We start from the raw sequence: 27,291 nt of genomic DNA, 5'->3' as shown, positions 1-27,291 counted from the left end.
AGCAATGAGGGTGGCTCCGGGGCGGAAGCTCGCCTGTCCTGAATATCCAGCAGGCCGGGACGATGGCCGGGGCACCACCCTGAGCATCGCCCGCATCAACACACCCTGCAGGTGGAACGGGGGCTGCTCTCAGCTGCTGCCTTTATCTTCATCTTTACCATGCTTCAGAGCTTTAGATCATCCCAAAACTTGCTCATATTCCCTTCGGGAAGGAGACAGGAGTATCCCAGCTGTTGTAACCCACCCTGCCCCATGACACTCTGCCGTCGCAGGAGGCGGTGCTGCTCCCGGGTTTGTTTGTGCCCTAAGAAACACAAAAAGCCAATTCTTCCCGGCGCTGTGCTCCGGTGGAAAATGGTCCTTTGTGCCCTGCCCTGGCACATGGTTGCGGGTGGCAGCGTCACATGAGAGTGGTGCCCCGCGTCCCTGAAAATCGAGGCTTTGTGCTCCTCCTGATCCCCGCTGGCAAGGGGGAAGCCCGAGCCCTTTCCAGGCTGACCTGGGGGGGGGGGGGGGGCACAGCCCTTCCTTCTATCTCCCCCCCCCCCCCCCCCCATCCTCTGGCTATGGGCTACCTGCCCCTTGGGCCAGTGGTGGCCCCCAGCAGCTTGTTGCTGAGGGAGGGGTCCCGGTGCCCTTCACGCACTGACTCCCCCCCCCCCCCCCCCCCCCCCCCCCGGCCAAACCGCCTTTTCTCAGGGGAAGAGGAAGGAAAACAACCGGCCCGGGCGGCAGGATGACACAGCAGCGCAAGGGCAATTCACTTTTCGGGACCGGGGGGGTGAGCACGAGCTCGCCGAGGCTCTGGGGGGTTTGACACCCCCCCCCACCACCTCTGCGAAGCTGGAGGTGCCGCGGCAGACCCCCCCGGCCCCCCCTCCGCCTGCCCGGGGGCACCGGGGCACAGCCCCTCACCCCCCTCCGGGAGCTGCCCGGCCCCTGTCGCGCCGTGTATTGCACCAGCGCTCCGGGGGGGCAGGGCCCCGCTCCAGCCCGCTTGTGCAACGTGGCCGACGTGCGAGGCTGTCACCGTCACCGGGCACGGGAGGACCGGGCCCCGCCGGTGCCAGCCCGGGGCGAACGGGGGCGGCCAGCCGGAGGGGGGGGCGACGCCGCTGAGCCCTCTGCCCTGCCGTGCGCCCCCGCAGCCGGGCGCTGACCCCCAGCCTGCCTCCCCCCCTCCCCAGGCACTGCGCTTCCCCCGGGACCCCCAGCCCGGGGAGGGCCCGCGCGGGCGTGGCGGCGGGCCGGGGGCCGGCCTGGCGCGCCCCGGCTACCTGTCGCTTCGGCCAATCAGAAAATCGCTCCGTCTGTCCCCCTATGGCGGCGCAGCCAATCAGAGGCTTGTCGCTAGGTAGATTAGAACCCGGGGTCAAACGCGAGAGGGGTGGGCTCGCACTCATCGTGCAAGAGCTGGCGGCCAGTCGCGGGAGGAGGTGGGCGCTGATTGGCAGCGCGATGAGCTAACCGGAGGGCGCGGGGTGGGGCGGGCCGCCAGGGAGGTGCGCCTCGGAGTAGAGCGGCGTCTCCCGCAGCCAATCAGCGCGGGGGGGCGCGGCGCCGGGGCGGGCGGCGGAGCGGTAGCGGCCAATGGCGGGCGGGGGGCGGGGGGTGGCGGGCCCGGGCGCGGGGCGGCGGCGGCTGCGGCCGGAGTCGCCATGGGGCGGCGCGGGGCGGCGCGGCTGGCGGTGGCGCTGGCGCTGGCGCTGGGGGCGGCGGGGGCGGCGCTGGGGCTGCGGGCCCGCGACCCCCCCCGCGGCGGCGGCGCGGGGGGCCTGGCGGCGGCGGCGGCGGGCGGCGAGGCCTGCGGCGGCCTGCGCGGGATCCCGGCCGCCCTCGGTAACAACACGCACCAGGTGAGCCGGCGGGCGGGGCCGCGGGCCGGCAGCGCCCGGGCGGGGACGGGGACACCTCTAGGAGGGACCGGGGACACCGGGGACCCCGCGTGTCAGCGCCCCCGGCCGGGGGCGGGCGACACCTCCTGCCCGGGCCCTGGCGGTGCCTGGCGCCGGCCGCCGGTTGGGGAGGCGGGACCGGCGGGCGTCACTCCCCGTACAGCTCCCGGGACCGGCAGACGGACGTTCCCCTCCCCACGTCCGCTGGGACAGACAGACACCCCCGTGCATCCCATGGGACAGACAGACAGGCAACTCCCCCCGTATCCCCTGGGACGGACAGACACCCTCCTGCATCCCATCCCATGGCATAGACAGACAGACAGACACCCCCCCCGTATCCCCTGGGATGGACAGACCCCCCCCGTATCCCCTGGGACAGACAACCCCCTGCAATCTATGGGGTGGACAGACAGGTAGACAGACCCCTCCTTGTATCCCCTGGGACTGACTGACACCCTCCTGCATCCCGTGGGATGAACAGATGGACAGACACCCCCTGTATCCCCTGGGACGGATGGACAGACACCCCCTGTATCCCCTGGGAGGGATGGACAGACACCCCCTGTATCCCCTGGGACGGACGGACAGACACCCCCTGTATCCCCTGGGAGGGACAGACACCCCCTGTATCCCCTGGGACGGACGGACAGACACCCCCCATATCCCCTGGGAGGGATGGACAGACACCCCCTGTATCCCCTGGGATGGACAGACACCCCCCCATATCCCCTGGGAGGGATGGACAGACACCCCCCCATACCCCCTGGGATGGACAGACACCCCCCCATATCCCCTGGGATGGACAGACACCCCCCCATATCCCCTGGGAGGGACAGACACCCCCCATATCCCCTGGGACAGACGGACAGACACCCCCCGTATCCCCTGGGAGGGACAGACACCCCCTGTATCCCCTGGGATGGATGGACAGACACCCCCCTGTATCCCCTGGGATGGACAGACACCCCCCATATCCCCTGGGATGGACAGACACCCCCCCATATCCCCTGGGAGGGACAGACACCCCCCATATCCCCTGGGACAGACGGACAGACACCCCCCGTATCCCCTGGGATGGACAGACACCCCCCATATCCCATGGGACGGACGGACGGACAGATGGCCCCTGCTCTCCCTGTGCCAGCTGGGGCAGGACAGGGCAGGACTAACAGCCATTCCCAAGGGCTGGACAGACAGACAGACAGATGCTGGCCTGCTGGCAGGGGGGTGGCAGAGCCCCCCCCCCGCCCCCCCCAGCAGGGAGCAGCCCCCTCCCAGCCCCCATGGGCAGGCAGACAGCCGCCGGGGGATCCTGACCTCATCCCTCGCCAGGACGGCTGGGGGTTGAACATTAACTGCAAGGGCAGGATCTGCACCGGGATCTGCTCTGGGATCTGTGCCGGGATCCACTGGCTCTCAGCCACCGGCTACGCCTGCTCTGCTGGCCCGGCTGGTTGCCACTTGGTGGCTTTGCCATCCCAGTTTGACCAGTCCTTTGACTGGTCTTGTGCCGATTCACGTTTCTTTCCCTTTTTCCCTTTTTTTTTTTTTTTCACCCGTAAGGAGATGCCTCCTGCAGAGCGGGGTGTGGGGACGGGGTGGCACTGTGGGGACCCCTTCCTGCCACCTCACCCCCACCCGTGGGTGATGGGGCTGGCTGTGGCTGTGGCCTTGGTCCCGCTGCGGGCTTCCCTTCTCCCTGCCTTAGGACGGGCAGAGCCGGGAGCTGCCAGCACCTCTGTCCCCAGGCACCCCACGTGTGTCCCCAGGCACCCCGTGTGCCACTAACTACCCCCACCCCACTGCCATCCAGTCACTCCAGTCCAAACCAGTGTCCCCTAGTGCCACCAAGGGGGTCTTTGGCTGGCAGGCAGCTGCCCAGCATCCTGCCTGCTCCGGGAGGTGGATGCAGGTGGACATGGGCTGTGGGAGCCTTTTCCAGGTGTGGGGGGGTCCCAGCGTGGTGATGGGGGGCTCAGTGGCGCAGAGGGACCCTCCCGCACCCATGTGCCATGGGGACAGGTTAGTGTCACCTTCCTGGGTGGGTGACAGGGGAAGGCTCCGGGACTCGTGTGTCCCCTGCAAAGGGGTGGCCATGGGGCATGCTGCAGCTCTGCCCTGCTGGGGGGGGGGCAGTGCTTGTCCCCCCCGGCTGTAGGAGTGCTTTTGCCATCTCTTCCCTCACAGTGTGTCTTCGATGACCTCAGCGGCTCCGTGTCACTGTCCTGGGTGGGCGACAGCACAGGGGTAAGTGCCGGGTGGGGGGGGGGGGGCTTCCTCCCCCCAAAGCAGCTGATGCCTCTGGAGGGGACACGAGTGGCCCCCTCCTGTGCCCGAGGGGCTGTGGGGCTGGTGGGACCTGAGGCAGGGGCTCATCTGGGGCTGGGACACAGAGGGGGGGTGCCTGGGGAGGGGTCAGCCCTTCCCCCTGGGGGGACAGGGGGGAGCCCAGGGCCAGGGGGACCTTGGAGCTCCGGGTGTGACCCCGCCTGTCTGCCTCTCCCTGCCCAGGTCATCCTTGTCCTGACGACGTTCCAGGTGCCGCTGGTGATCATGAGCTTTGGGCAGTCCAAGCTGTACCGCAGGTGAGCCCCCTCCCCCCGCCACCCTGGGGACCCGGCGGGTGGCACACTGGGGACCGTGGGGTGGGCCGGGAGCAGCCCCCGAGGCGCTGTGCTGGCTCACCACCGCGATGATCCCTCCCTCCCAGCGAGGACTACGGGAAAACCTTCAAGGACATCACCGGCCTCATCAACAACACTTTCATCCGGACCGAGTTCGGCATGGCTATCGGCCCGGAGAACTCGGGAAAGGTAGGAGGGGGTGGCGTGCTGACTTGGCAGCGAGCCAGAGCTGTGCCTGGCAGCCCCCCACCCCGGGCTGGATGGGTCACCGTCACGGTGGTCTTTGGGAGTTGCCGCCATGGCTGAGCCCCCCCGCCCCCCCTCCGCCTTCCCTGCACCCAGGTCATCCTGACGGGTGACGTCTCCGGCGGCAGCCGCGGCGGCAGGATCTTCCGCTCGTCGGATTTTGCCAAGAATTTTGTCCAGACGGATTTGCCCTTCCACCCGCTGGTGCAGATCACCTACCACCCCCAAAACTCGGACTGCCTGCTGGCCCTCAGCACCGAGGTGAGGGCTGGGGAGCCAGGATGAGACCCTGGCTGGGGATGGCGAAGGCTACTGGTGGTGCTTCTCCAAGGATCAGCCGGGTTGTGGCTGCGTGGCCTGGGCTCCATCCCCACGCCGGGGGGATGTGTGTGGCCCCGGGGCGGGGGGGGGGAACACGGCTGGGGATTGGGGATAGGGGTTTGTGGCCCCAGAGCTGGGGGGAGGCTGTTGCGAGGGGTGGGTCAGCCATAACCAACCTCTTGGCTCTTGCAGAATGGCCTCTGGGTCTCCAAGGATTTTGGGGAGAAGTGGGAAGAGATCCACAAAGCCGTCTGCCTGGCCAAGTGGTGAGTGGCTGCCCGCGGTGTGGGGGTGTGAAGTGATTTGGGGGGGGGCTGGTCACAGCCTGAGCGGGCAGGGGGACCCCCACAGTGAGCGGTGCCACAGCAAGGGACTGATCTGTGGGCAGTGGCACCCTGAGCCACCATGTCCCACCTGCCTTCGGGTGTGTGTGTCCCCACTTCTCTTCCCCAGGGGTGCGAACGACACCATCTTCTTCACCACCTACCTGAACAACTCCTGCAGTATGTACCTCTTGATCCTGAGTCACATCTCTGGTGTCCCCATCACTCAGGGGGGTGGGGCTTGGGGGGGGTGATGCCCCAGAGAAAAGCTGGGATTAGCTGGGAATGCCCAGAGCTGGGACACTGGAGGGGGACACAACTCCGGTGACAGCTGACGAAGCTGGAGGCAGCTCCGGGCTCGTTAATCCACCGTCCCTTCTTCTTAAGAAGCTGATCTGGGGTTACTGGAGCTAAAGAAAACCTCCGACTTCGGCAAAACCTTCAAGGTCATCGGCACCAAGATTTACTCCTTCGGGCTGGGAGGACGCTTTCTGTTCGCCTCCGTTATGACAGAGAAGGTCCTTGTCCCCCCTCCTGGTACTGCCAGAGAGCGGGCAGCAGCGGCTGGTCCCTGCCTGCAGCTCTCCCCACCAAGGAGGATGAAGGATAACGATGCTTTGGTTCCCCAGGGTACCACAAGGCGCATTCACGTCTCCCTTGACCAAGGCGAGACCTGGAACATGGCCCAGCTCCCCTCCGTCGGGCACGAGCAGTTTTACTCCATCCTGGCCGCTAACGATGACCTGGTGTTCATGCACGTGGACGAGCCGGGCGGTGAGTGGCACTGGGGACAGGGACACATCCTGGGGCTGGGGACCACTGGAAACCTCTGCAGCAAGCCAGCCAGCTCCTCACCTGAGCACAGGGCTCTCTCTCCGTGCTGCAGCAGCTCTGCTGTGCCTTGGAGGAAGGGCTTCCTCATTAAGGCATCGCTAATTAGCTGGCTGCTTGCTCCGGTTTGCAGCATGCAGGGACCGTGACCACACTGGGTCCGTTTTGTGGCGCTCGGGGGGGGTTTCTCCTCTCCCCCAGACACCCCAGGGCTTGCTGGTACCAGTGCCAGTCTAGGGGGGCCCCATGGGAGCAGCCCCCCCAGCCCCACCTCACTGCTGTCCCTGTGTCCTTCCCGCAGACACGGGGTTTGGTACCATCTACACCTCCGACGACCGCGGCATTGTCTACTCCAAGTCCTTGGAGCGGCATCTCTACACCACCACCGGCGGCGAGACCGACTTCACCAACGTCACCTCGCTGCGGGGCATCTACATCACCAGCGTCCTCTCCGAAGGTGGGCGGCCGCGGCTCCCTCCCTCTCCCCAAACTGGGGTTGTGCCCCCCCCCAGGGATGGGATCTGGCCCCTGGGGTTGCTGGAGGGGAGCGTGACCCCGGTGCAGGGAGGGGGGGATGGGCTGGGCATCCTCCTGACCCCTCGCATCTTCCTCTTCCTCCCACCAGACAACTCCATCCAGTCCGTGATCACTTTTGACCGCGGTGGGGAGTGGGTGCCGCTGCGGAAGCCCAAAAACACCACCTGCGACTCCACGGCCAGGAGCAAGGAGGAGGTGGGTCTGTCCCCTCCGGGGGTCTCCCCGCGGGTCCCCGGGGTGCCCTCTGCCTTGGCTCTGCCGAGGGGGTGCTCGGGGGGGGCAAGCCGCACCTGAGATGCTGAGGGTGCGGGGCCAGCTTTGCATGGGCTGAGGGCTGCGCCGTGGGGCTGGGGGTCACACCACGGGGTGCGTGGCAAGCCCTGAGCAAGCTGGGGGGGGGGTCCCAGGGGTTCTCCCCAGCACCCACTGGGAGTTAATGGGTGACTCTGCCCCCCCTGTCCCCGGTACGTGCGGGCTCCTGGACTGGCTCTGCTCTTGCGCTTGCAGTGCAGCCTCCACATCCACGCCTCGTACAGCATCTCCCAGAAGCTGAACGTCCCCATGGCGCCGCTCTCCGAGCCCAACGCCGTCGGCATCGTCATCGCCCACGGTACCGAGCCTCACCGGGGTGGGCGGCGGGGCCAGGGAGCCCGTATCCGCGTGTGTCACCCCCACGGCTCATGTCCCCCCTCCCAGGGAGCGTCGGGGGGGCCATCTCGGTGATGAGCCCCGACGTTTACATCTCGGATGACGGGGGCTACACCTGGGCGCGGATGCTGGAGGGGCCGCACCATTACGCCATCCTGGACTCGGGGGGGCTCATCGTCGCCATCGAGCACACCAGCCAGCCCGTCAACGTCATCGAGTACGCACGGGCTCTGTGCGGAGGGGCGGCTCGCTGGGGTTTGGGGGGGGGTCCCAAGCAAAGGTGGGGTGGGAGGGAGCTGCGGGAGGTGCCTCCTGGACCACCCGGGTGCTGATAGACCCCTCCCGTGCCAGGTTCTCGACAGACGAGGGGCAGTGCTGGTACCAGTACGCTTTCTCCAAGGAGCCCATCTTCTTCACTGGGCTGGCGTCGGAGCCGGGGGCGCGCTCCATGAACGTCAGTATCTGGGGCTTCCGCGGGAGCTTCCTCTCCCGCAAGTGGGTCTCCTACACCATCGACTTCAGCGAGCTGCTCAGCAGGACCTGTGAGAGCGGCTGGGGACAGGCGGGGTGGGGGACAGGCGGGGTGGGGGACAGCTGGGCTGGGGACAAGTGGGGCTGGGGACAGCCAGGGATGGGGGACAAGTGGGGCTGGGGGACAGCCGGGGATGGGGGACAAGTGGGGCTGGGGACAGCCAGGGATGGGGACAAGTGGGGCTGGGGGACAGCCAGGGCCGGGGACAAGTGGGGCTGGGGACAGCCAGGGATGGGAGACAAGCGGGGCTGGGGGACAGCTGGGGCTGGGGGACAAGCGGGGATGGGGACAGCCAGGGATGGGGAAAAGTGGGGCTGGGGACAGCCAGGGATGGGGGACAAGTGGGGATGGGGGACAAGTGGGGCTGGGGGACAGCCAGGGATGGGGACAAGTGGGGCTGGGGGACAGCCAGGGCCGGGGACAAGTGGGGCTGGGGACAGCCAGGGATGGGGACAAGTGGGGCTGGGGGACAGCCAGGGATGGGGACAAGTGGGGCTGGGGACAGCCAGGGATGGGGACAAGAGGGGCTGGGGGACAGCCAGGGATGGGGAAAAGTGGGGATGGGGACAGCCAGGGATGGGGGACAAGTGGGGATGGGGGACAAGTGGGGCTGGGGGACAGCCAGGGCCGGGGACAAGTGGGGCTGGGGACAGCCAGGGATGGGAGACAAGCGGGGCTGGGGGACAGCTGGGGCTGGGGGACAAGCGGGGATGGGGACAGCCAGGGATGGGGAAAAGTGGGGCTGGGGACAGCCAGGGATGGGGGACAAGTGGGGATGGGGGACAAGTGGGGCTGGGGGACAGCCAGGGATGGGGACAAGTGGGGCTGGGGGACAGCCAGGGCCGGGGACAAGTGGGGCTGGGGACAGCCAGGGATGGGGACAAGAGGGGCTGGGGGACAGCCAGGGATGGGGACAAGTGGGGCTGGGGACAGCCAGGGATGGGGACAAGAGGGGCTGGGGGACAGCCAGGGATGGGGAAAAGTGGGGATGGGGACAGCCAGGGATGGGGGACAAGTGGGGATGGGGGACAAGTGGGGCTGGGGGACAGCCAGGGATGGGGACAAGTGGGGCTGGGGGACAGCCAGGGCCGGGGACAAGTGGGGCTGGGGACAGCCAGGGATGGGAGACAAGCGGGGCTGGGGGACAGCTGGGGCTGGGGGACAAGCGGGGATGGGGACAGCCAGGGATGGGGAAAAGTGGGGCTGGGGACAGCCAGGGATGGGGGACAAGTGGGGATGGGGGACAAGTGGGGCTGGGGGACAGCCAGGGATGGGGACAAGTGGGGCTGGGGGACAGCCAGGGCCGGGGACAAGTGGGGCTGGGGACAGCCAGGGATGGGGACAAGAGGGGCTGGGGGACAGCCAGGGATGGGGACAAGTGGGGCTGGGGACAGCCAGGGATGGGGACAAGAGGGGCTGGGGGACAGCCAGGGATGGGGAAAAGTGGGGCTGGGGACAGCCAGGGATGGGGGACAAGTGGGGATGGGGGACAAGTGGGGCTGGGGGACAGCCAGGGCCGGGGACAAGTGGGGCTGGGGACAGCCAGGGATGGGAGACAAGCGGGGCTGGGGGACAGCTGGGGCTGGGGGACAAGCGGGGATGGGGACAGCCAGGGATGGGGAAAAGTGGGGCTGGGGACAGCCAGGGATGGGGGACAAGTGGGGATGGGGGACAAGTGGGGCTGGGGGACAGCCAGGGATGGGGACAAGTGGGGCTGGGGGACAGCCAGGGCCGGGGACAAGTGGGGCTGGGGACAGCCAGGGATGGGGACAAGAGGGGCTGGGGGACAGCCAGGGATGGGGACAAGTGGGGCTGGGGGACAAGCGGGGATGGGGACAAGCGGGGATGGGGACAAGCGGGGTGGGGGACAAGCGGGGCCAGGGACAAGCGGGGCCGGGGGACAGCCGGGGCTGTGGGACAGCTGGGGATGGGGACAAGCGGGGCTGCTGACAGCAAGGGATGGGGACAAGAGGGGCTGGGGGACAGCAAGGGATGGGGACAAGCGGGGCTGTGGGACAGCTGGGGATGGGGACAAGCGGGGCTGCTGACAGCAAGCACTGGTGACAAGTGGGACCAGGGACAAGCAGGGTTCGGACAAGTGGAACCAGGGACAGCCAGTGTCGGGGACAGCCAGGGCTGGGTGGGGACAAGTGGTGCCGGGGACAGTGAGGGCTGAGGACAGCCAGTGTTGGGGACAGCCAGGGCTGCACTGGGGGACGCTCCTGCTCCAGCCCCCGCTGCAGGTAGTGTTCGGGGTGTCTCTGCCAGGGCAGCGTGGCCCTCGGTCCCCTCCGTGGGGACGGGGTGAGGGTCGGGTTGGCACACCCAGCCTGTGGCTCGTGCCAGGCGGCTCCCCCCGGCACAGCGCCCTGCCCAGCGCCACGGTGCTGCCGTCCCCGGGGGACGTGTCCCTGGCCACCGCTCAGCCCTCTCCTTCGCAGGCGAGGACAAGGACTACACCATCTGGCTGGCGCACTCCAGCGACCCCAGCGACCCCAGTGACGGCTGCATACTGGGCTACAAGGAGCAATACCGACGTCTCCGCAAATCCTCGGTGTGCCAGAACGGCCGGGACTACGTGGTGACCAAGCAGCCGTCCGTCTGTCCCTGCACGCTGGAGGATTTCCTCTGGTAGCCTCCATCGCCTCGGCTCCCACCTGCTGTCCCCGTTGGGGACCGGTTGTCACTCTCCCTCCACCCTGGCTCCGGCCGGGTCCCCCGGGAGGGTCCCATCGTCCTTCCCAATTCTTCCCGCAGCGATTTTGGCTACTACCGCCCGGAGAACCAGTCTGTGTGTGTGGAGCAGCCGGAGCTGAAGGGACACGACCTGGAATTCTGCCTCTACGGCCGGCGGGAGCTGCTCAAGACCAGCGGGTAAAGCTCGGCCGGCGGCGGTGCCGGAGCTGGGGTTGGGGAGCAGCAGGGTGGAACCCCCAAATTCCCCAGGGAACCCTTCAGCCCTGCACCCAGTGGGGCCAGATCCTGCCCTTTCGCCTTGGATCGGGGCTGGCGGTCCCTGGGAAGCGGCTGTGGGGTCACCAGGTGTCACCTCCCCCTCTCCAGGTATCGGAAAATTCCAGGGGACAAGTGTTCGGGAGGGGAGAGCCCGAGCCGGGAGGAGACGGACATGAAGAAGAAATGCACCAGCAACTTCCTCAACCCCAGCCAGCTGGTAGGTGACGGTGACAGCGGCCGGGGCGGTGACAGCTCCGGGCATCGGGCCAGCTCCTGGCCGTACCCTTGGAGCCAGCAGATCCATGCTGGGCTGGGCCGGGCCGGGCTGGCTGGATGCTGTGGGGACATCAGGACATTTGTCCCCCGGGATAAATGGGGGGTGCTGGTTGTGTCTGGGGGGCTGGTGGTGCCCCCCAGCTCCGGCCACCACCTCCTCTCCCCACAGGCAGCATCCACCAGCTCCACCCCCATCATCCTGGCCGTCGTGGCCGTGCTGCTTGTCACCGCTGTGGCCGGAGTCCTCCTCGTCAAGAAATACGTCTGCGGGGGCAGGTGAGGAGCAGATGGTGGCTGGATGCCGCCCCCCCCCCCCCCCCCCCCAAAACATACAGCAGGGGTGACCCTGCCCATCCCCCATCCTGGCAGACCACCCCCCAGGCAGCCCCTGCACCCAGCCGCTCCATCCTGCTTCTCACAGGATGAGTGTATCCTGGGGGGGGGGCACATTGCCAGGGGTCGGGCAGTGTGGTCATGCCCCCCCCGCCCCCCGCCCCCCCCCCTTTGCTCCTGCAGGTTCCTGGTGCATCGCTACTCTGTCCTGCGGCAGCACGCGGAGGCCAATGGCGTCGAGGGCATCGACACGCTGGACCCCGGCACCCTGGCCAGCAAGAGCGGGTACCACGATGACTCCGACGAGGTGAGCGCGGGGGTCCTGGTGTCCCCCCACGGGCACCCCAGCCTCCCGGGGGTGTGTTGGGGGGGGCAGGACAGGGACCATGCTGGGGACGGGGAGGGGGTGACGGTCCCATCTCTCCCCAGGACCTCCTGGAGTAGCGGCACCGACGCCAGGGACACCGCCACGCTGCTCGCAGGGACCCCCACAAGCAGGACCCCCGCGCAGGCAGGGTCCCCTCGCACGGGGGTGGCTTTGCTGCTGGGGGGGGGACACGCGCAGGGGTTTAACTTAACTCCACTTTAATATTTCCTTCCAGCGCGGGACAGGGGCTTTTACGATCTTTTTATTTTTCCCTTTTCTGGGTTGTTTTATTTTAAGGATGACTGAGTAGGAACTGCTGTCCCCCGTGGGGAGTAGCCCCCCCGCCCCCCCTTCTAACCGCAGCATCAGCCCCAGGGTGCTGGGGGACAAGCCCTGAGGTGTCACCGCTGCTGTGGGGGTGGGGGGGCGCACTGAGGGGAGGGGGGCAGCAGCCAGGCTTGCCTGCAGCCCCCAGCCCCGCTGCCTCTTTCTTCTCCAAAGCAATACAAGCTGGGCTGCCTGCGCCACTGCCGGGCCCCCCCCTACGCCCCCCAGCTTGGGGTGGGGGTCCCCATGGCCAGGGGGTGTAACGGCCCAGCTCTGGCCCCCCCCGGGCTGGCCTTGGCCGAGGGAAATGCAGCAATAATGAATGAAAGCTTGAAGCTCTTTACCGAGGGGCCGGGGGGGGGAGCTCAGCCCCGGCAGCCCCCCAGCAGGCAGGGGTGCAGGCAGGACGGGAGGGGCTGGCCTGGCCTGGCACCCCCCCCACCCCCCCTCCAAGTGCTGGGTCAGTCCTCGCCCCCCCAGCCCCCCGCTTTGCACCCCGCCAGGATTTGGTCCCAGCACTGTTACAGTCTCCTTACACTGGAAATCTCCTTTTCTTTAGGGGAGGGGGGGGGCTGCACCCCCTGACAGCCCCCCCACCCCCAGCCAGGGTGCCCGGCTCCTTGTGACCCCCCCCCCCCCCCAGCTGGGCTGCAGGGGCTTCGTCTGACCCCCCCCCAAGCTGGGGCACGGGGTGCAGTGGGATGGGGGTGCAGGAGGAGGGGGGGGGTACAGACCCCCTTCGTACCCTTCAGCCCCTTGTGCCCCACCACGGTTATCGCGATCTGGCCGTGCTGTCATGACATATGGCTTCCGCTCTCGCCCCAGTGACTGTGCAAAGCCTGCTGCGCCCCGCCCCCCCCCCCCCTTCGGCACAGCACGGTGCTGGGGGGATGGGGGGGCCGTGGCCCCAGCGCCCCTTGCATGTGCTTCAGCGTCCCCATGGGACTCGCGGGGGGGCAGGGACGGAGCCTAACCCCCTAACTAAAAGCCATAGCCCTGTGCCCCCCTCCCCCCCCGCCTGGCTTGGGGGGGGGGGACGGGGACACACCAAGGCCAGTGCAGAGTCCTGTAAATAAACCTGGATGTGTTAATAACTTTGTACTGGTATTTTTCTGTATATTTGCAATATTTGGGTTATTAGAAATAAAGCCAAAACGGACCCTGTGTGCCCTGATCTGTGTCGGGGGGTGGGACGGACAGTGGGGGGGGGAGGGGGGGGTTGCCCCTTGCAGGGGTGATGCTGGAGGGGGCCCGGGGGTGGCGGTAATTAAAAAGGCTATAATTTATTCCGGTTTAAGGCAACTCAATACAAACCCACAGCAGATGCACAGGCGACACAGTGCGGGGGGGCACAGAGGGGGGCTGTCCATGCAAATAGAAAAGTGGAGGGTGGGGGGACACACAAATAGACCTGCCCCCCCCCCCAGGAGGGGCCAGCACTAGCTGCCGGAGGATGGGGGGTGCCTATGGGGCTGGGGCGGGGGGGGGTGGGGACATGCATCACCTCTGCGGGGCTGGGGATGCTCTGAATGTCACTGGGGCCACCAGAGGGGACCCCACACCTCGGGAGGGGGGGAAAAGGGTAGGTGGGAGAGCTGGAGACCCCTTGCCCCTTTTGGGGGGGGGCAGGATACGGTCCTCAGCACCAGTCCAAGGTGTGCCAGGATGGGGTGAGCTGTGATGGTCTGGGCTGGATATGGGGGGGGTCCACCACTGCCAAGAGTGCTTGGCCAACACCAGCGCCAGCGCCTCCATCCCTGACCCCCCGGGGACCCCAGAAAAGGTGATTTATGGGGGGACACACATGGGGTGGGGTGGGACAGGACCCCCCAGGGCCCTGGCAGGGTGCTGCTGCCTTTTATCCCTTGAAAAAGGAAAGAGGGGGCTCAGAAAAACATCCAAGGCCCAGGGCTGGGGTGGGGGGGACACGGGGTGCCAGCCAGGTGCGGTCAGGGCTGGGGGGGCACTGGGGGGCCGGGTGGGTCGGGGCTGGGGGGCGCCGGCTGGGGTTTGATGCCGCGTGCCTTCATGTAGGAGATGAACTGGTCAGGGATCTCGGCCAGGACGTCCTTGGCCAGGCGTGCCATGCTCAGCACCGGGCTGTCCCCCCCGTCCAGGTAGTCACGGAAAGGGACAAACTGGGGGGGGGGGGGGGACACAACGGGATTGGAGGGACCCCCAGGGACTGGTCCCCCTGGCCAGCATGGCCCTGTGTGTCCCACTCACTGCAGCCCCACATCCCAGTGCCCCTCCCTTCCCTGATGCCCCAGTGTGTCCCCAGATCCCAGTGCACCCCCAGATCCAAGCACATCCCGAGCCCCAGTGCACCCCTTCTTCCCAGTGCACCCCTTCTTCCCAGTGCAGCCCCCCTCCATGTCCCAGTGCACTCCCCCACAACCCAGCACACCCCCTCGAATGTCTGTGTATCCCTCCACAGCCCAGTGCACCCCGATTCCCAGCACCGCCCCCCCCCCATGCCCCTGTGCTCCCCCATGCCCCAGTTCACCCATGTCCCCCAGTGCCTTTCCAGTATGCAGCCCACCATGCTGGGACCAGTCAGTGCACCCCAGGAGTAATGGGGCTGATGTGGGGTGCCCGGGGAGCCCTCCACACCACCACCACAGCTGATCGGGGTCCCCGATCCCCACCCGGGGGAGTTGGTACCTGCACGATGTCACGCTCCGCCACCTTCCCACGGGACGAGATGCGAATGTCATCCCCATCCAGCTCCACCATGGCTGCGGGGGGGAAAGGTGGGGGGGCTTAGCAGCACCCACGTCCCCCCAACCCCAGGGTGACCCCCTTTGACACCCCCAGCCCAACCCCAGCAGCCCCCCAGCCCTGGCAGCTGCAGGCAGGCGGGGGAGCCGGGCTGATTCATCACTGGCAGTTCCTGGGGGAGCTTTAATTTGCCTTCGCCGCAGAGCAGCCGGCTGCTGGTGGGGGGGCTGCCCGTGCCCACCCCCCCCCCCGCCGCCCCGTACATCCCGGGGGGCTCATTCAGCCCTAACGAACACCTCTGCTCATAACCACCCGCACGCCGGCTTGTGGCAAGACCTGCTGAGCCCCAGCAAAATCCAAGTCCCGTTGCCTCGGTGGCCTCCGCGCCCCCTCGGGGGCTGCTGAGCCGGGGTGGGATGGGGGCGCCCACAGCCTTACCGTCAAACTCAGCCTGGCCGACCCCCACGATGATGATGGACATGGGGAGCTTGGCAGCCTGCAGCAACGAGGGAGAAAAAACCAAAATAAGGCACCGAAATTGCTGAAGGCAGCCACCAGCCCAGCTCCCAAGGGTCCCACCCCCAGCATTGGCCCCCCAGCACCCACCGGGCCCCAGGGGACAGGGTGACAGTGGGGTGCTGCGCAGGTGCAGATGGGTACCCTACCCTTTGGGCCACGATGGGCACCCGGTGCCGAGGGCCAGGATAGACCACCTCATCCTCAGGGCTGCGATGGGCATCCCGTGCCCAGGACCATGGTGGGCATCCTTCCCTTGGGGTCAGGATGGGCACCCTGCACCGAGTGCCATGGTGGGCATCGGTGCTCAGCACAGAGATGGGCATCCCATAGCCAGGGCCGCGATGGGCACCCTGTGCCCAGGGACACAGTGGGCACCCTGCACCCGGGGACATGGTGGGCACCCTGCACCCAGGGACATGATGGGCACCCTGCACCCGGTGATGTGCTCAGGGACACAGTGGGCACCCTGCACCCGGGGACATGGTGGGCACCCTGCACCCGGTGATGTGCTCAGGGACACGGTGGGCACCCTGCACCCAGGGAGACGGTGGGCACCCTGCACCCAGGGTCACCATGGGCACCCCGTGCCCGGGGACATCCTCAGTGCCACGATGGGCACCCTGCACCCAGTGCCATCAGGGGCGTCCTGTGCTGGGTGGCACCACGACACCCCCCCAGCACCGCAGAACCGCACCGCCGGTCAAGGGAACCCCTGGGCTCAGCACGGTGCTCCCGGAGCAGCACCAGGCTCCGGAGGGAACCCCAAGGGCATCTCAAGGGCACCCTGCCACACCCCCCCCCCCGGCTGCGGTGCCCGCGGGCAGGCAGCGGGCCGGTGCGAGGTGCGGCAGCTGCTGGCACTGAGCGGCCCGAGCTGCCGGCACAGCCGCACTGCGGGGATATTAAAGCAGCAAACAAATATTACCGGAGCCGTTCTCCTGCCCGACTCCCGCCAATGCCCAGCATCGCCCCCCGCCCCCCCGGGCACCCCCGGCCCCCTGCTACGGGGCTGATGGCTCCCCCAGCATCCCTGCTCAGCTCCAGCATCCCTGACCCTCCCGACGCCCCACGTATCGGGGAGCAGAGATGGGGCTGAGCTGCTGTGAGGGAGGCTGGGGGATGAGGAGGAGGAGGAGGAGGAAGAACAAAGCTCCCAGCTGGCCCAGGCGCTGGGCTGAGCGGGGAGGGGGGGCACAGAGCGGGCTGGCGCGGGCACGGCACTTGCGAGGGCAAAGGTGCCGCTGGTGCCTTCCAAGAGCCATCCCGGCGCCAGGATTGCTTTTTCCTTCCCAGGCCCCTCGTGTGGAGGAGGCAGGAGCTGCCCGCCACCCCCCTGGAGGGGACACTGTGACCTTGGCCACCAGCGGCCCCTCCCCCCCCCCCCCCAGCTTGCCCTGGCACCCCAGCAGCTCAGGGCACCCCATGTGCCTGGCTGGGAATCGTGCCCCAGTTTGGGCAGGTTATGGCACCCCGCTATGGGGGGGCACCCCGTGCACCCAGCTGGATGTTGCACCCACTTCGCGGTACCCCCTGCAGGTTGTTGCACCCACCCAGCTCACTGCACCCCGTCAGGGGCACCCCAAGCTCCAGCCAGTCTGGTCACCCTGCCACCCTGGGGCTCCCCAGCCAGTTACCGCACCGGCACAGCCCGCAGCACCCCGTGCACCCCGCTGCTGCGGCACCCCGGATGGCTCAGAGCACCCCAGCCCCGGGTGGTCCTCGCACCCCAGCACCCACCACCTGCGGGACTCACGTTGACGATGGCCTCCTTGGTCTGTGCCATGTCCGAGATGACGCCGTCGGTGATGATGAGCAGCACAAAGTACTGGGACCCATCCAGCACCGCTGCCGCCGAGCTGCGAGGGACCCCATGAGGGACACCGGGGTGGGCACGGAACCCCGGCGGGGGGGGGCTGAGACCCCCTTACCGGGCAACGTGGTTGACCACGGGGGCGAAGTTGGTGGGTCCGTAGAGCTGGACGCTGCGCAGGCTGCGGTGATACGCCTCCAGGACGCCCTCGATGCCGCTGCACGCCGGGTTGGCCACGTCACCGTTCTGCGGGACAAGGAACGGCGGTGACAAGGACGTCCCCGACCCCGTCGAATCCCACCTTGGGACAGACCCTCACCAGCGGGAACTCATGGGACACGCGTCCGTCCGGCGGGATCTTGGCGCCGAAGCCGAGGGCTGGGAACATCTTGTCGCTGTCGTAGTCCTGGATGATCTCGCCCACCGCCTTGAGGGCCATGGTGTAGGCGTTGAGCTGGTAGGGGCTCAGGTAGTGCAGTGAGGTGGACTGCGAGGGGTTCCCTGTGCGGGCGGGGGGCTCAGCCGGGCCCAGCCCCCCCCTCCAGCAGCGGTTTGACGAGTCCCCCGCTCGTTAAATACCGCTGGGGACACGCGCAGCCCCGCGCTCACCGTTGGATGCGGTGAAGTCGATGGCCACCGTGAAGTTGATTTGGGTCCTGGGGGGGTGACAGCGGCTTTAGGGCACTGGGGTGGGCGATGCAGGATGTGACCCATGGGGGGGTGGCCAGCCCCCTCCCCGGGCCAGCCCGCAGCCTGGCTCTCCCCAGAGGAGCACCCAAGGATGGGATGTGCCCACCCCCCCAGTTCAGATCACCCCCAAATCTCCCTCCGCTGTCCCCCCCCCCCCAGGCAGCAGCTGTGGGTGCTGGGGACGCCCTGTTCTGGGACCCCACACCCATCCCCCGGATACAGACGGGGAAACTGAGGCACGTCCCCCCCTCGCTCACCCGCCCCTGATGTAGTCCAGGAAGGTGTGGTCGGACTCCACGGCGAAGGACAGCAGTGTCACCTGCCAGGGACACCGGGCTGAGCAGGGACAGTGGCTGCGCCCCCCCACCCCCTCCCCGTGTCCCCCCCCAATCCTCACCGTTCCCGAGTTCAGGTACTTCTTCTTCTTCATCTTCTTCCTGGGGTTCACCACCTGGGGGGGCGGAGGGGAGCTGCTCCCCACCGGAGCCGCGGCACCCCCGGGGTGCAGGGGGGGCACCACGGGGACCGTAACACCCCAAGGTGGGGAGCAGCACAGGGGACACCCCACCAGGGTGCAGAGGGGCACCCCGAGGGGGGTGCAACACCCCAGGGTGCAGAGCAGGGGGCTGCAACACCCAGGGGTGCAGCCCAGGCACCCTGGAGATGGGGACTGCAACACCCAGGGGTGCAGCACGGGGACCATGACACCCATGGGTGCAGCACAGGCACCCAGGGGACTATAATGTCCCAGGGGTGCAGCACAGGGACCATGACACCCATGGGTGCAGCACAGGCACCCAGGGGACTATAATGTCCCAGGGGTGCAGCACGAGGACCATGACACCCACGGGTGCAGCACAGGCACCCAGGGGACTATAATGTCCCAGGGGTGCAGCACAGGGACCATGACACCCATGGGTGCAGCACAGGCTCCCAGGGGTGCAGCACAGGGACCATGACACCCATGGGTGCAGCACAGGCACCCAGGGGACTATAATGTCCCAGGGGTGCAGCACAGGGACCATGACACCCAGGGGTGCAGCACGGGAACCCTGGGGACCGTAACACCCAGGGGTGCAGCACAGGGACCACGACACCCATGGGTGCAGCATGGGAACTCTGGGCTCCACAACACCCATGGGTGCAGCACGGGCACCCTGGGAACCGTAACACCCACGGGTGCAGCACGGGAACCACAACACCCACAGGTTCAGCACAGGCCCCCAAGGGACTATAATGTCCCTGGGGTGCAGCACAGGGACCATGACACCCAGGGGTGCAGCAGAGGGATGGGTAGCACCCATGGGTGCCACTGGATCCCGTCCCTGTTTTCTGGCCTCACCTCGTAGACATTGAACTGGCTCTGCCCCCGCGCCAGCTCCCGGTAGCTGGTGGTGAACTCCCCGATGAAGTCGTGGCTGTGGGGTGAGGGGGGGGAGGGCACTGTCAGCTGGGGGGCGGGACGGGGTGTGGGGGGTCCCCAGGGCCACCCCCCAGCTCACCTGCCGTCACGGTCCCAGTCGTACACCTCCACTTTGATGGCTCTGCAAGGCAAGGGGGGGGGGGTCACAGCCACCACCTGGCACCCCCAAAACCCAGACCCCCACCCCAGGGGCTGTGGTGGGTCCCTGGGGCCCACTCCCATGGGCTTGTTTTGATGCCTCCGTGGGCCTTTTCCTCCTTCCTCCTCTTCCTCCTCCTCCTCAGGCTTTTTCGGTGGGATATTTTTATCCGCCGTTGCCACAGCAACGTCCGACATGGGGCCAAGCCGGCGGCACGACGAGCCACCAAGCCACCGCTGATTTTTGTTTGCCAGGACACGAAGCCGGTGACACCCGTTTTGGAGGGGGAGGGACACCCCCCAGGGATGGCTCTGTCATAGCGATGAAGCTCATTGCCCAGATGGGTAAACTGAGGCACGCAGCGTGGGCGTGGGATGCTGGAGGGCTTAGGCACGAGCGTAGGTACCACAGAGACTGTGGGAAGAGGGTGCAGAGCGGCCACCCCCGCCGGCCCTGGAGGACCCACAGCTCACCTGTCGTAGTCGCCGTTGCAGAGGGCGCGCACCGGGATGGTGAACGCCTGCCACACCGGGTTCAGCGTGTTCCTCACCACCTCCGTCTTGTGGCAGATGGTGAAGCTGGGGGGGGGGAGGAAATGTGGGGGGACAAGGGGGGTCACCCCCGATGGCAACACCCCTCCCACATCACCCTAGAGAGGATTTTTGGAGACACCCCCCCCCCCCCCCCCAACGCCAGCCCAGCCCCATGGGGACAGGAGGTGTCCCATGGCCAGGGCTGTCCCCCCACCCGTGGTGCCATGAAGGTGCCACTGTGTTTTGGGGGGGGGTTGGGGGTCACTCACGTCCCGTCCTCGTTGCTGCGGTAGAAGACCATGAAGGGGTCGGATTTGCCGAAGAAATCCTTCTTGTCCAGCTTGTTGGCGCAGAACTGCAGCGTGGCCACGTCCTGCGGTGGGGACAGGGGCGTCACCAGCCCGGCACCCCCAGGGACATGGGGGGTGCAGGATCTCGGGGGGGTGCTGAGGGACCCAGGACCCATGGGACACACCGTGGGGACAGGTCAGCCTTGACCCTCATCTTCCTCACCCCAGAGTGAGGAAGACCTAGTGGGCGCAGCCGGGGTAGGGGTGGGGGTCTGTGCCCCCTCACGTTACCGGGGTGTCCCCAACCTGTCCCCCCGCTCCCCAGAGCGGCTCACCCGGCAGTTGCCCAGCTCTTCGGCGAGGAGGATGATGGTGCCGCACTTCTTCCCGGGGATGCCGCTGCCAGGAGGAGCCGTGAGCCGGGGGACACACACACACTGACACGGTGACCCTGGTGTCCCCCCGGACCCCCCAAAGCTGGGCACCCCAAAACTCACCCATTGGAGACAGCCGGAGCGGGTCTTCTGCCCCGGCCGTGCGTGGTCACTGTCCCCATCCTGTTGGGACAGACACTGAGGGGTGACAGAGGGGACCCCCCCCTCCCAAAAAAGCCACCCCCTACCCCCCATGGGGAAACTGAGGCAGGGGCTGGGTAAAGGACAGGGGGAGCCCAGGGCAGCTGGAGCCGGGGCTGTCGGCACCGGGGTCTGGTCTCCATCCCAGACACCCTGATAAGGACCCAGGCGCGTTGCCAGTGCAGGGAGGGGACATGGGGACAGCAGGCAGCCACCCCAGTGCAGGGTCCTCCCCGGGGAAACTGAGGCACGGGGCAGGGGCTCACGTCAGGGGCTTCTCCAGGCGGCTGCCGGCCGAGCCCACGATCTCGCCCAGGGTGCAGAAGGCCTGGCCAAGGAAATCCTGCCGGAGCCGTGGTGTCACCGGGGTCTGTCCCTGTCCCCTCTCTGTCCCCAGCCCCACAGGGCTCGGGGAGGGGGGGTGGGGAGCGGGGCTGGCCCCCCACTTACATGCTTGGAGAGGTCGGGGCTTTTGGAGTCCACATCGTACCTGGGGACAAAGCGGGGACCTGTGGCTGAGGCAGCGGGGATCGGGTGGCCATGGGGACAGGGATGGGGACAGACAGGGGGACTGGATGCAGATGGGGGTCGAGGTCGGGCAGGGACAGGATGTGACACAAATAAGGATGGGGACAGGATAGGGATGGGTTAGGGATGGGGACCGGGACAGGATGGAATGTGGATGGGCACAGGGATGGAGATGGGGACAGGGATGGGACGGGGACAGGGATGGGATGGGGATGTGAATGGGGACAGGGATGGTGATGGTGCAAGAATAGGTTCAGAACAGAGAGGGGGACAAGGACAGGGACCAGATAGTGACAAGGACATGCCTGGAACAGGGACCAGCGCCAGTGCCCGCCTGGCATCCCCAGGCACCGGCTGAGCCACCACAGCCAGCCCCACGGGGGCGGGGGGGGGCTGTGCTGGGGTGCTGGGGGCTGCAGTGGCCAGGGGGATGACACTGGGGGGACAGTGGGGACACTCACAGGTCGAAGCGGAGGTTCTGCTTCTCCTCAAAGAAGTAGTCGAGGACGAACTTGCGCAGGAAGTCGGGGTTCAGGGAGTTGTCGATGACCTCGGTCCGGCCAAACTGGGGGACACAGGGACAGCAGGGTGACACGGGGATGGGGACACGGGGATGGGGACACCAGGGCACCAGTGTGACATGGGGATGGGGACGCAGGGATGGGGACGTGGGGATGGGGACACCAGGGTGACACGGGGATGGGGACATGGGGATGGAGACACCAGGACACCAGAGTGACATGGGGATGGGGACACGGGGATGGGGACACAGGGAAGGGGAAACCGGGGTCACATGAGAATGGAGACATGGGAATAGGGACATCGGGATGGGGACACAGGGACACCAGGGTGACATGGGGATGGGGACACTGGGGTGACACGGGGATGGGGACATGGCGACACCAGGGTGACATGGGGATGGGGACACAGGGATGGTGAAGCGGGGATAGAGACACAGGAAGGGAGGAAGAAGGTGGGAACGGGGACAGACAGAGGATGGGGACAGCGGGGGACATGTGGGACATGAGGTGACACAAGGCACAGAAGGGGACGTCGGGCCAGGCACGGCGGGACCAGGTGCCCCTTTGTCATCGGGTGCAGGGCTGGCACCGCGTCCTGCCCAGCCCCCGCCTGCTCATTAAGGCCCAAAGCCCCTCAATTATGCCTCAGTTAATTACAGGGCACACGGTGGGGGGGCGGGGGGCGGGAGGGAGCGGGGGGGGCCGGGGCACCCCGAGGGGTGTCCCCAAGTGTCCCCTCCCTGGGCACAGCCAGCACCTGCTGGGGCCGGCAGCGCCCTGATTGGCCAGCTGGCTGCACGCTGACGGCTCATTGGCTGGCTGCCCCGCACCCCAACATGCTCCCCAGCGTGCTGATTGGCTGGCTGGCTGCACCCCAGCGAGTTGATTGGCCAGTTAGCCAGCACCCTGACATGCTGGTTGGCTAGGTGGCCAGCACCCCAATATGCTGATTGGTCAGCAACCCAGGATGCTGATTGGCTGGCTGGCCAACACCCTAATGTGTAGAATGGCTGGCTGCTGCGCCTCAGCCGGCTGTTCCTCACTGGTGATTGGCCAACGGGCTAGCACCCCAACAAGCTGATTGGCCAGTTGGCCAACACCCCAGTGAGCTCATTGGTAAGTATCCCAACATGCAGTTGGCCAGAATTTGACCTGCTGATTGGCCACTGGGCCAGCACCCCAAAGTGCTGACAACCAGAACCCCAACATGCTGACATGGGGATTGGCCACCCACCTGGCCATCACCCCGACATGCTGATTGGCCAGTTAGCCATCACCCCAACGTGCTGATAGGCCAACAACTTACACGCTGATTGGCCAGCTGGTTGGCACCCCAACATGCTGATTGGTCAGCACCCCAACATGCTGATAGGCTGGCACCTAACGTGCTGATTGGCCAGTTAGCCATCACCCCAACATGCTGATTGGCCAGCTGGCTGGCACCCCAAACATGCTGATTGGCCAGTTAGCGATCACCCCGACATGCTGATTGGTCAACACCCCGACATGCTGATTGGCCAGTTAGCCATCACCTCAACATGCTGATTGGTCAACACCCCGACATGCTGATTGGCCAGCTGGCTGGCACCCCAAACATGCTGATTGGCCAGTTAGCGATCACCCCGACATGCTGATTGGTCAACACCCCGACATGCTGATTGGCCAGTTAGCCATCACCTCAACATGCTGATTGGTCAACACCCCGACATGCTGATTGGCCAGCTGGCTGGCACCCCAAACATTCTGATTGGCCAGTTAGCCATCACCCTGACATGCTGATTGGCCAGTTAGCCATCACCCCGACATGCTGATTGGTCAACACCCCGACATGCTGTTTGGCCAGTTAGCCATCACCCCAACATGCTGATTGGCCAGCTGGCTGGCACCCCAAACATGCTGATTGGCCAGTCAGCCACCACCCCGACATGCGATTGGCCGCCACAGGCACTGACCTCGCGCCACTGGCGGCTGCCGGGGCGCTGGGTGTACAGCACGCACACTGCGGGCACAGGGTGGGTCAGGGGCGCCGGGGCCCCCCCCGCCCCCCGCCCCGGCACACTCACGCGGGTCCGACTTGGAGAAGGTGTCCTTGTCCAGGAGCTGCCTGCGGGGACGGGGCGCGGGTGAGTGCGAGCGTGAGTGTGAGTGCACGGCTGCGCACGCCAAGCTGTGCTCCGTGCTGGGGTGTCACTGGGAGTGGCCATGTGTCAGGACGTGCAAAGCCACGTGCTGCACGCTGGGCATCTGCGCGTGCACGGCTGCACGTGCTTGGCAGTGGTATGTGCACGGCCACGTGTTGGTGTGTCGGTGTGCACAGCCGCGTGTCAAGTGTGCACGGCCACGTGTTGGTGTGCACGGCTGTGTGTGGGTATGCACAGCCAGGTGACAGTGTGTTGGTGTGCACAGGCGCATGTTAGTGTGCACAGCCATGTGTCGGTGTGTCAGTGTGCACGGCCACATGTCAAGTGTGCACAGCCGTGTGTCGGTGTGCACAGCTGCATGTAGGTACGCACAGCCAGGTGACAGCGTGCACAGCCAGGTGACAGCGTGTCGGTGTGCACAGCCACACATTGGTGTGCACAGCCATGTGTCGGTGTGCACAGCTCCAGGTCAGTGTGTCACTGTGCACAGCTGCGTGCTGGTGTGCACAGCCATGTGCCCCTTTATGTCAGCATGCACAGCCAGGTGACAGAGTGCACAGCCGGGTGTCAGTGTGTCAGTGTGCACAGCCGGGTGACAGTGTGTCTGTGCACAGCCATGTGTCAGTCTGCACAGCCAGGTGTTGTGTCGGCGTGCACAGCTGTATGCCGGTGTGCAACAGCCGTGTGTCGGTGTGTCGCTGTGCACAGCCAGCCGACAGGGTGTGCACAGCCACGTGTGCCCCGCGCTGTGCGTTTGGGTGTGCGCGGCTGTACATGCCCTGTGCCGCATGTTGGGGTGCACAGATGGGGGGGTGTGGGGGTGTGGGGGCACAGCCGGGTGTGTGTGTGTGTAAGGGGGCACAGCCATGGGGGGGGGATGGTGCTGGGGGGCACAGCCATGGGGGGGGGGTGTCACAGCCGGGGGTGGGGTGGTGGTGGGCACAGCCACGGGGGTGTGTGCTGGGGACGCACAGCCATGGGGGTGTGTGTCGGGGGAGCACAGCCGTGGGGGGGTGTCGGGGGCAGCGTCCCGTCCCCCCGCGCAGCGCTGCCCACCCGGGCCCCTGCCCGCTGCCCGGTGGAGTGGGAGGAAAATAGGTCAGAGCGGCCGCAGGCAGTGCGGCCACGGGGGGCACCCAGTGCTGCGGGGGGGGGGGGGGGGGGGCGGAGGTTCAGCTCCCCACGCCGGGGGGGGTTGGTGGCATGTCACCCCCCCCAGCCCCCCCTCCCGGTCCCCAGCACCCACAAAGGAAGCTCCCTGCACCTACCCCCCCCCCAGCCCCCCAAGCTGGCACCCGCATTAGGGCAGTACCCCAGCTCCCCCAGTACCTCCCACTGCCCCCACCGAGTGCCCCCTGTGCCCCTCCCACTCCCCCCCAGCAACTGCCTCCTCTTTCCCAGTGCCTCCCAGTGCTCCCCGTTCCCCCAGTATCCTACAATACTGACTGCCCACCACTCCCTCAGTGCACTCCACTGCCTCCCAGTATCCTGCAACACCAATTCCCCCCCAACTCCCCGCTGTCTCCCAGTGCCTCCCAATATCCTACAACGCCGACTGCCCCCGCTCCCCAGTGCCTCCCAGTAGCCTACACCACCAACTGACCCTCCCCTCCCCATAGCCTCCCAGTATACTACAATGTCGACTTCCTGCTGCTCCCCACTGCATCCCAGTGCTTCCCAGTACCTACGACACTGACTGCCCCCCCGCTTCCCCCCGCTCCCCAGAGCCTCCCAGCACCTGCAACACCGACTGCCTGCCGCTCCCCAGTGCGTCCCAGTGCCTCCCAGTGTCTACAACGCCGACTGCCCGCCGCTCCCCCCCACTCCCCAGTGCATCCCAGTCCCACCCAGTATCTACACCACCTACTGCCCGCTGGTCCCCCCCACTCCCCAGTGCATCCCAGTATCTACAACATCGACGGCCCGCCGCTTCTCCCCACTCTCCAACGCATCCCAGTGCCTCCCAGTACCTACAACGCCGCCCGCCCGCCGCTCCCCCCCACTCTCCAGTGCCTCCCAGCACCTACAACGCCGACTGTCCCCTGCTCCCCAGTGCATCCCAGTGCCTCCCAGTATCTACGACGCTGACTGCCCGTCGCTCCCCCACACTCCCCAGTGCCTCCCAGTATCTACAACCTACTGCCGCTGCTCCCCCCCCACTCCCCAGTGCCTCCCAGTACCTACAACACCGACTGCTCGCTGCTCCCCCACACTCCCCAGGGCATCCCAGCGCTTCCCAGTACCTACAACGCCGACTGCCCGCCGCTCCCCCCCACTCCCCAGCGCATCCCAGTGCCTCCCAGCACCTACAACGCTGCCCGCCTGCCGCTCCCCAGTGCATCCCAGTGCCTCCCAGTACCTACAACGCCGACAGCTCGCTGCTCCCCCCCGCTCCCCCAGTGCCCGCCGAGCCCCGCCGAGCCCGGTACCTGCAGGACACCGTCAGCTCCACCCGGGTGGCCGGGACGGGGCCGGCGCCAATGCCCGGCTCCGGGGCGCCCAGGCCCGCCATGCCCCGGGCTGCGCCGCTGCCCCGCTCCGCCGCCCCCGCGCCCCGGCCCGGCCCCGCCCCGCGCCCAGGGGCTGCCCCGGGGGTTCCTGCGGCCCCGCCCCCAGGGTCCCGCCCCCAGGGTCCCGCCCACGCCCCGCCCACGCCCCCCGGCATCGCCCCCGGTACCGGCCCCCGGCATCACCCCCGGGTCCGGATCCCCGGCATCGCCCCCATCCCCCCGGTACCGCCCCCGGGTCCCCTCGCGGATCCCCGGCATCAGCCGCGGACCCCTGGTACCGCCCCCGGACCCCCGGTACCGCCCCCGGCATCACCTGCAGACCCCCGGTCCCCGCCCCCGGTCCTCCCGCGGACCCCCGGCATTGCCCACGGACCCCTGGTACCGCCCCACAGCATCGCGCACGGAACCGCACCCGGGTCCCCCCACGGCCCCCCATACCACCCCCCAGCATCACCCCCGCGTCCCCCCACAGCTCCCCTCATACCACCCCCCAGCATCGCCCCCGCGTCCCCCCACAGCTCCCCCCATACCGCCCCCCAGCATCGCCCCTGGGTCCCCCCACGGATCCCCAGCATCGCCCCCAGCCCCCCAGTACTGCCTCCGACCGCCTGGTACCGTGTCTTGGCATCACCCCCGTCATCACCCACAGCCCCCCGGCATCACCCCCGAACCC

The 27,291-nt window shown here is 67.3% G+C and overlaps 2 protein-coding genes across 5 annotated transcripts; one reads left to right on the top strand and one right to left on the bottom strand.

Annotated features, from left to right (window-relative positions):
* The first annotated feature begins 1,624 nt into the window (after nt 1-1,624).
* On the top strand, nt 1,625-13,378 carry SORT1 (sortilin 1). Of its 2 annotated transcripts, none has more exons than XM_080367668.1 (20): nt 1,625-1,856; nt 4,086-4,145; nt 4,410-4,483; nt 4,609-4,711; nt 4,865-5,029; nt 5,282-5,355; nt 5,543-5,592; nt 5,803-5,930; nt 6,042-6,186; nt 6,545-6,700; nt 6,869-6,975; nt 7,288-7,390; nt 7,477-7,645; nt 7,780-7,970; nt 10,402-10,591; nt 10,718-10,834; nt 11,024-11,132; nt 11,361-11,467; nt 11,708-11,831; nt 11,954-13,378. In XM_080367668.1, exons 1-20 carry the CDS (start codon nt 1,659-1,661, stop codon nt 11,966-11,968), a joined length of 2,385 nt encoding a protein of 794 aa, XP_080223794.1. In that variant the 5' UTR covers nt 1,625-1,658; the 3' UTR covers nt 11,969-13,378. The 2 variants fall into 2 exon arrangements, with proteins under 2 accessions (XP_080223794.1, XP_080223793.1); XM_080367667.1 differs by having other exon boundaries at nt 1,626-1,856; nt 5,800-5,930.
* Nucleotides 13,062-27,021, bottom strand: CPNE5 (copine 5). Of its 3 annotated transcripts, XM_080367670.1 has the most exons (21): nt 26,538-26,646; nt 24,031-24,071; nt 23,920-23,966; nt 21,908-22,011; nt 21,369-21,408; nt 21,185-21,261; nt 20,841-20,900; nt 20,679-20,742; nt 20,323-20,426; nt 19,994-20,098; nt 19,461-19,502; nt 19,301-19,376; nt 18,356-18,409; nt 18,216-18,277; nt 17,878-17,924; nt 17,588-17,769; nt 17,387-17,514; nt 17,212-17,314; nt 15,378-15,435; nt 14,883-14,956; nt 13,062-14,356 (listed from the first exon to the last, which is right to left on the bottom strand). In XM_080367670.1, exons 1-21 carry the CDS (start codon nt 26,618-26,620, stop codon nt 14,168-14,170), a joined length of 1,740 nt encoding a protein of 579 aa, XP_080223796.1. In that variant the 5' UTR covers nt 26,621-26,646; the 3' UTR covers nt 13,062-14,167. The 3 variants fall into 3 exon arrangements, with proteins under 3 accessions (XP_080223796.1, XP_080223795.1, XP_080223797.1); XM_080367669.1 differs by lacking the exons at nt 23,920-23,966; nt 24,031-24,071 and having other exon boundaries at nt 26,538-27,021; XM_080367671.1 differs by lacking the exons at nt 13,062-14,356; nt 14,883-14,956; nt 15,378-15,435; nt 23,920-23,966; nt 24,031-24,071 and having other exon boundaries at nt 16,016-17,314; nt 26,538-27,021.
* Nucleotides 27,022-27,291: the final 270 nt, after the last annotated feature.

This window comes from Falco punctatus (genome assembly GCF_963210335.1).
Source record: "Falco punctatus genome assembly, chromosome: 17".
Lineage (NCBI taxonomy): Eukaryota > Metazoa > Chordata > Aves > Falconiformes > Falconidae > Falco > Falco punctatus.
The sequence above is the reverse complement of the archived record's forward strand: the minus strand, read 5'-3'. Positions and strand labels throughout refer to the sequence as shown.

Coding starts and splice junctions, on each gene's coding strand:
- CPNE5 (XM_080367669.1), bottom strand. CDS start 26,876: ATGCCGGGGATCCGCGAGGGGACCCGGGGGCGGTACCGGGGGGATGGG. Junction 19,503..19,993: donor TGCAACGGCGACTACGACAG/GTGAGCTGTGGG, acceptor CTTGCCTTGCAG/AGCCATCAAAGTGGAGGTGT. Junction 15,436..17,211: donor CCAAGGAGGCCATCGTCAAC/GTGAGTCCCGCA, acceptor TCGTTGCTGCAG/GCTGCCAAGCTCCCCATGTC.
- SORT1 (XM_080367667.1), top strand. CDS start 1,659: ATGGGGCGGCGCGGGGCGGCGCGGCTGGCGGTGGCGCTGGCGCTGGCG. Junction 5,356..5,542: donor GCCGTCTGCCTGGCCAAGTG/GTGAGTGGCTGC, acceptor TCTCTTCCCCAG/GGGTGCGAACGACACCATCT. Junction 11,468..11,707: donor AAATACGTCTGCGGGGGCAG/GTGAGGAGCAGA, acceptor TTGCTCCTGCAG/GTTCCTGGTGCATCGCTACT.